We start from the raw sequence: 8,335 nt of genomic DNA, 5'->3' as shown, positions 1-8,335 counted from the left end.
TCATATACTTTATTAAATAGACAATGAGTTTGAATAAAATATCAAATATTTTATTAAATAAACAATAAGTTTGTTCAAATCTTATGAAAAATGTAATGTGTACATAGTTTTTGTGGTGGGATGGGGTTAGCAAGCCAGAAAAGGAAGGAAGAAAAGAAGATAAGGTTGGTTCTATCATTGACAGAAATTTAAAATAGAATTTAAAAAAAATGACATATATGCAAAATATAAAAAGTGTAGTAACATGTTTATAATATTATATTTCTAAATTGCCACCCAATTTTCTTAAATTTATATATTTTTAATTAAAAGTAAAAAATAAGTTATAACCCAACAATCTAACCCTTAAAATTCAGGTTAGGTTGGATTGGGTTAAAGACTTTATTTGGGTCTTTTAGGTTGCCGACCTAACCATCCCGAATTTTCGGGTTTGTCCAAAAAATACCCTCAATCCAACCCAAACCTAACTCATGTACACTCCTAAAAAAATTAAAACTTGGTCACCAACATAGTGACTATATTTTTGTGGGAAGAAATTATATATAAGATATAAATACACTAACAAACTAATTGCAGTTCAACTAGATATCATAATTATAGTACATACTGTATACAATAATAATGTTCAAAAGTTAGCAAAGACTATAAGCTGAAATAACCCCAAACTTATAACCCCTCCCCCCCCCCCCCCCCCCCCCCCCCCCCATATGTTGTGGAAAGATTAACAGGTAGCTAGTCAAGCACGCTTCTTATTAGTGTTGTCCTGAAAACAATTGTTAGCTATGTAGGGGCTGTAAGCAGATACAATAATTGTCTCATCATAATACAACGAATAATTTTTGTAGAACTGCAACTTTGAACTACTCGAATCTAGTAAAGTTCTTGGACACTTGCTCTTTAACTCAACTCAAGATCAAATGGAAAGAAAGAAAGAAGATAACTCTTAAAATTGGAATAAGATCATACAAATGAATAAACAAGTTACTATTTATAGACTAACAACTGAGTAACTCTCCAAATTTTTTTTTAAAATCAAATAAATACACAATTAAAATATTTGTCAAATTTGACTTAATTGAGTTGTTATTTGACAAAAATCAAACATAACTCATTCAAATTAAATAAACTACATATTTAACTTTTTTATATGTTACATTTGACATTGAAACATATCTGATTTGATGGTTTCAATTTAATTTAAAGTTTTTAACTATGAATTTAATCTTTATAATTTAATCTATTTTTTTTTAATGTTTCAATAATAAAAATATGTTTCACTTTCTTTCATCACACTTTAAATATCCAAATTATTTGTAACTTATATGGCTTGTTTTGATTTGTGCTCATCCTATAACAATTTGTGAGTAAATTTTGTATGGATGCCCGTTATAGAGGAAAAAGAATGAAAAATAGTCCTTTACTTACATCAACATCAACCAATGTGAAAGTACTTATTTGATCCAAAAAGGTACATGAGGGCTTGACACTCCCATGATGTCTTGTTTCTTCTTCTTTGCTCTTCATTCCTTTTTATCGCTTATTCCTTTTATTCCTTATTAGACAACAATAATTCTTTTTTGGCGATTTTTTCTTTCATTTAGATTCTCGCTTTCGCTCCTTTGTCTCACTCTCACTTTTTCCTCTCGCTTCTTGGTCTGGAGAAGAAGAATAAGTGAACATAAATTGAAATATAAAAATAATTGAAATGATCATTTACTTTGTTCACATAACTAAAAGGTGTTCGGCCCCTAAATTCAAGTGGGTGGAGTAGCCCTCTCCATATCACGGGCTTCAGTTATTATCTAATTATTATAACATACAATTAACTATACTATTACTATTTCAAATCTCTCTTTATTATAGTGTTGCATCCAAAACACAAAATATTATAATCTAGATAAAAATAATATGTAACTCGACAAAAGATGTTATATATTATAATAATCAACTCAACCTTCTATCCACCCTAGAGATATCCAAAAAACCCATGGGGCTGGGGCCCTACGGGAAATCCTCGAATACACAAGGAATTGGGGAGGGAGTAGGGATTTTTTTTTTTTTTTTTTTTCCGTTTGCAAGTTGGGGCTGAGGACGGGGAATATATTCCTCGACCTTGACCCCGCCCCCACCCCCACCCCCGCCCCCGCTTCATGCCCCTGTCCTGCCTCGACTTTTGTATATAAATTATAAATTTATAGTATATATATATATATAGATATATTATATTATATTATAGACTTTGTTAAGATAATTATGGAGGTTTTAATTATTTAAGATTAAGACTTTATTACTTTAATTCCTTAGATGTTGTAATATTTAAGATAGGATGTTGTAATTGTTGAGTTTTAATTTATAAAAATTATGAGAATTTAACATTTTAATTATATCTTTTTAAATTGAATATTTATTACCAAAATTTGGATATGTTTAAGAAATTGTTAAATATATATATATATATATATATATATATATATATATATATATATATATTTAATTGAGGAATATGGGGCGGGGAGCTCTGTGGATATCTCTTCCACCCTATGAAGCACAGATACTTCATGTGAGAGAAAGAATCCGTATTAGACACGTATCGGATACCGATACTTTCGATACTTCTCAGATGTGTATTTGACACGCGATTTAACGTATTTATTTCTACACGTACCTTTTTTTTAAAGAAAAAAGATAAGCAACTCATTTAATCTTTTTCAATCTAAAACTAGACAACCTATTTAAAAGGCTCACTACTCTAGTCTAAAACTAAAAGGAAAAAAATAAATAAAAGACCAAACCCTAGAATCATCTAATCTTCATTTTCATATTTGAGTCCACAAAAATATAAACCATTTGGATATCTTCAACAATTAAATGAAGAAATTATTCATTTATCTTCACACTTCTCGCTCTAATCTTCTTTTTTTTTTTTTTTTTGTAATATGAGTCACTTTTCTATTGCATTTTATTAGCTATTGTACTTCAACATCTTAGATATTGTATCGTATTTCAGTGTTTGTATTATATTTTGTGTTATTGTTATTAACCTGTATGCTAAATTGATCTATATCTTAGATTTTTTCAAAAAAAAAAAAATATATATATCTTCGATGTATCAGTATCTTTGTTTTTTTAGAAATATATATATTAAAAAAATATTAAAAAAATGACGTATCCTTAGACGTATCTGTATCTTAATTTTTTAGAAATTGACGAATCGTCGTATCCGATCGTATCCATATTATGTAACCTGTGTGCTTCGTAGCTTCCACCCTATAAATTACATCAATTTACTATTTATTTACCATTAATTTACCAAACCCTCTTTTGAGTTTTACTTTCTCAACTTAGGTTTATAAAAACACAATTATCAACCATTATTCGCGATTATGTATGTATAAATAATTTTTAACCGTTTGAATAATTTGTCATATATTTGCTTCCTTCTCCTCGAAGCATGGCGACATCAGTCTGTTCCTGATCGCACTTGGAGCAGTTTCATTTCACCCTTTTCAAAACCCTCACAAAATCCCAATCCCAATTTCTATCCTCATTTGATTTGTACGTATACGCTTCTCTGTCTTTGCGCGTAATTTCGTTCTATTCTAACCCGTTTGGCTCCCGAGTAAACTAGGGAACGAGAAGACGAACAGAAAACCAAGGTAAATAGTCTTTTTACTAACTGGGTAGTTCGTAATATTAAATTAATTTTGGATGTGGGGTTGTTTGGTTCTCTGAAACTTTTGCTTGTTGCCCAGGAAACAGAAAAAATGCGGAAAAAAGATGACCCCTTTTTTGTTTTCCTTCTTCTGTTTCTTCTGTATTAGACCATACTACTATCAGCTTATAACCTCTTGTATTTCATTATGGTTTTGATCCATTTTAATATTCAGGTATGCCATTGGAGATGGTTCTGGTGATTTAAAATACTTGGGGGTATTCTTTATTTCAGAGTTGATTCGGCTTTTTTTTGTAATTATGTTGGATGTGAAGATGGATGTGGAGGAAATTAGAAATAAAGTAGAACTAAATGATGTATGTAAGTGCAATGAACTGAAATTGAGGTGTGAAAAAGCTGAAGAAAAGTGTGAAGAGTTAGAATTGAAGATTCAGATAAAGAAGATCGAGTATGAATTACTTCAGGCCCAAATGAAGAAGTTGGAGTCAGAAAAGTCCGTCATTGAATCAGAGCTAAAAATTTGGATTGAGAATGGAAAGAAAGAAGATGTGAATTTAGTTGATAAGAATGAAATGGACGATGAGGTTGTTCAACTTCTGATTGAGAATAATGTTTTGGCTGTTGAGAAGAAGAAGGCTGAAAGTGAGGCTGAGCTGTGGAAAGATAAGTTCAAACAATTGGAAATTCAGATCTCAAAGATGGATGAAAGGAAAGGTGATAACGAGCCAGTGCTTTCTGGGAAGTTTGAAGGGGGAATTGGATTATCATTGAGTCCTGAAGCTCGTGCTTCGGATGGTGTGGCCTTTAACCATTATGATCTTAGTAAAGAAATTAGTAACTTGGAAGCAGGTATTCTTTTTCTTTAATTTTGTTATTGTTTTCCCTCTTAATACCATAATCGCTCAATATGACAGTGATGTAGGATTTGATTGTAGAATATTTAATATCTTTGATGTGTAGTCATGAAGGTTTTTACCAGCGCATGTGCTAAATAGATCACACTAAATAAATTTCATATTACTTTTAATCTGATTCATCCTAATTGATTGAATTCTAAACATTTTTTCCCTATGTTTGGTGGATATACTCTAATGATAGGAACACCTCCAAATGGCTCAACACCCAATCCTACTGTTTCCTTTGGGCGAGGAAAGAAAATTTATACTGTAGAATCTTATTTCAAGCATGGAAATCGAGTTAGAAAAAAGTTGAGTTTCGAAGAAGAGAGCCCCTGCAAAAAGATGGCACCATTAACTCCAGGTGTTTCTAGACCTTTACATGGTGTCATTAACATTGATGATAGTGATGATGAAGTAAGTATTGCCAAATTGCCCTCTCAGATTCGAAAAAAGAGTGAGGCTTGTGTTTCAGCCGCTCAAGATTTAAGTGGATGTGGATCTATTTGTTCTGATGAGAAAATTGGCGATATAAACAAATTGAGCGAGTCTGATTGCTGTACAAAAAATGTGGAAAATGTGGAAACTTTTAGTGATGAATTTATCTTTAGTTCAACACCTAAAAGGATACGTGCTTCTAATATTATAACCAGCGACACTGAAACTGATGATGACGATAATATTCCAATCTGCAAACTGAAAAAATTGCCTCTTCAGAAAACAAACTGTACACAAGTAGGTTCAGAATCGTATGATGACCCTACTTCTGCGTGTGACAAAGTTGTGGTTAGTGAAACCCCTGCAAGGAGGCGTTTAGTGCCGTTAAGAAATAACTATGAGAAAGGAAGTGGAAAGGAAAACTCCTCAAGTCAGATTGCTGAAATCAAGAATGGCATGAAGGATGTTGAAGATGAACTGGAAGATGTTGGGTCAGAGCTAGAGACTGAGAGTGATAGCTTGGAAGGATTTATTGTTCGCGACTCTGAAGTTTCGGACGTTGGAAGCACTTCTCAGTCAGAAGATTTATCAAATGGAAGTGAAGGGTATGATGAGATAATATCTAAGCTAGGAAGGAGAAAAAAAGAATTGAAATGGGAGTATGAGGCTGATATGCTTGCAGCTTTTGGCAAGGATCCTGAATTGTGTATGAAGGCTGTGTGTGCCCTATATAGACAGCAAACTTCTGAGGAGAAAGTAAGTAAAGCAACGTTGTTTTCTAACAAGAAAGGATTCAGCAAGTTCGATGCTATCAGGTATATGATGTCCAGCTCAATGAACATGATTGATTTCTTTCTGTTAAGTAACCCAATGCACCTTAAAAGTGTTTACTACCTTTTTCCTCTTTGTCATTTTGATTTTGGGCCACTAGTACAGTCTTCTTGCACTTTTTCTCCAACACACATTTTCTCAAATACAAGCTGGGGACAATATACACAGAAGATCTATAACCTAAAAGGATAATTGCAATGGTATCACTTTTTAGGCGGAGAATTAAGTATATAGCAACATTTTTAAAGAATTGTAAATATCGCAAAATCTATCGATGATAGCCTCTATTGTTGATAGACTTCTATTAGTGCTATGGTCCATGGACTCTTAGAGCTAGATTTATATTTTGTTATATTTACAAATTCTTTTGCATTGCGCTATATCTGCTAATATTTTAGACCTGATTGTTATATTTGCAACTACCCCTATTTAAAAAGTTGGACATTGCAAAAAATTGGTGTTGTCGCATTTGTTGTTATAAAGTTTGTACATGAAGAGAAATGAGTCAACACTGCAGTAAGTTTGTTGTTGAAGTTTGCTCATTCACTGTAATTTCTCTAACAGGGGCACCAGTTTAGCTGAGTTTCTCACCGATGGCAATCCACAAGGTAATCTCAACAAATCTGTTAAAGAGGTGGAGGAGTATGACCCGAATGCCATTGACCTCTGCAGAAAGTTAGCCACACATTACTCCAAGCAGTTGTTCGAGATATTTGGAAATAAAGAAGATCCTTTCTTTTTACCTGCATGACATTATGTCATTGATTCCACTGCCAAACAAATTCATAGTCAATGTAAGACTCAACACCCTCTGCTTGAAGAAACTCCCAAATAGTCTTTTGTTGGAAAGTAGCATAAAGCACAGAATGTAAATCATAGAGCATGGTTTTGTTGGACACTTGTTAGGGGGAAAGCTATATCGATAGAGTTAGTTGACATGTAACCTGTGGATCTCGTTGTAAATTTTGTGCATATAGGGGTAATTATTTATCCCATCGTCTATCTTGGTCTATGTTACATACTTGGTTACGTCTTCGGTACCCTTTATGGTAATTTGTTTTAGAGAAAAATGAGGCCTGTTCTAAGCTGATCTTACATAGTTCTGTATTTTTTAAATTTTATTTCATGAAGATATGTTTTATATAGTCGGTATTTAAATTGTTCATTTTCTTGACTTTTAGATGTGGGGGTTGACTTGCTTTTCACACCAAATAAATCTTTTCTTTCCAGAATCACTATACAATTACATTAACCTTTACGTAGGTATTTGATTATAATTCTCAAGGATAATTTTGAAATAAAAAATACCAGATTCTTTTTCTAATAGTTTTCTGAACGAGCCCTCCATTTTCATGTTTCAATGCAAATATTTTGGTTCATTTCTTATAGGTTCAATTGTTAAAATGACCCATTATAAACTTAGACGTTTCTAGTTTACTGCTTTCTCACGGTGTAGATGTTCACATACTTCTAATCTTTACGGTTGCTCATCTTGCAATTCGGTGGAGAATTTATTTGTTAAAACCATCGTTTGGTAGGGTGGTAAAGGTCTTACAAATTTTGCTTAAGTTAATTCAGATAATAATCAATAGGAAAAAGGAAAAAAAAGAAAATCTTTGTTGAATAACAATGATTGCGGTTGGTAGTTAGCCCATGTGATGACAGAATGGTCTTAACAAACAGTTTCTTGATAAATTTGATATAACATTGAACTGCAGGTAGGGAATTATGCATAAAGCTCTGCTTATCAATCAACCACAATTTAAAGTTCTAATGAACTGGCAATAAACACAATGTAAAGTTCCAATGAACTGGCAACAAGCATTTATTCTACAAGATGAACGGATCAACAGACTGTATTGTAGGACCCAAGTTGAAAGTGAAATTGCTTGATTTCTAAGTGGATGTTTAACTCTAGCGTCATTAAGGTCTGGTTAGGAACTTTGATTTTGTTCAATACATGTTTGGATTGGACAAAGAACTGTATAGTCTATACTTAGTCTGTAGATAAAGATCGTATAGAATGGAGTTTAGGTTTAGCCCAAGTTTGTAAGCTCAATCTTTTCTGTAGTTGTGGAATAAACAAATGTATAGTTTGGTTAAGAAAGTCAAATAACATTCTCTTGTCAGTTTTGAACCTTAGAATTCCAAATTGTAGCAGACAAATAGAAGGAAGAATGGACCATGTTTGTTTAAATACAATGATAGGCAGCCACAAGATTGCTGTAAAGGGCTCCAGCAGAAAAAAGAACCAAAAATAGGGAAACACTGGAGAAACGTTGCCAGCAAAGGGTTGGCTTCCCAGATAAGCAGAGACTAAGAAATAAGCTAAGAATCAACTTACAGTCTGTCTTTTGGTAAAGTTAAGTACATCGAAGATCCAGCAGAGCAAAAGCATAAAAAAGAAGGAATCTGTAGAGAGAGAGAGAGAGAGAAGAATCACATGGGTTTGCTTGGATTCCCAAAGCTTGCGGTTGAAACACAAACAGTATTAAAC

At 32.8% G+C, this 8,335-nt stretch overlaps 1 protein-coding gene across 1 annotated transcript; it reads left to right on the top strand.

Moving 5' to 3' along the window:
* The first annotated feature begins 3,379 nt into the window (after nucleotides 1-3,379).
* LOC120085872 (uncharacterized) lies at nucleotides 3,380-6,908 on the top strand. The gene is made up of 4 exons (XM_039042118.2): nucleotides 3,380-3,656; nucleotides 3,888-4,522; nucleotides 4,772-5,822; nucleotides 6,403-6,908. Exons 2-4 carry the CDS (start codon nucleotides 3,973-3,975, stop codon nucleotides 6,587-6,589), a joined length of 1,788 nt encoding a protein of 595 aa, XP_038898046.1. The 5' UTR covers nucleotides 3,380-3,656; nucleotides 3,888-3,972; the 3' UTR covers nucleotides 6,590-6,908.
* Nucleotides 6,909-8,335: the final 1,427 nt, after the last annotated feature.

The sequence above is a fragment of the Benincasa hispida genome, chromosome 1 (assembly GCF_027475165.1).
Source record: "Benincasa hispida cultivar pf3 chromosome 1, pf3_genome.v1.1, whole genome shotgun sequence".
In the NCBI taxonomy this organism is placed as follows: Eukaryota; Viridiplantae; Streptophyta; class Magnoliopsida; order Cucurbitales; family Cucurbitaceae; genus Benincasa; species Benincasa hispida.
Note: the sequence above shows the minus strand (reverse complement) of the source record. Positions and strands in the feature narration are given on the sequence as shown.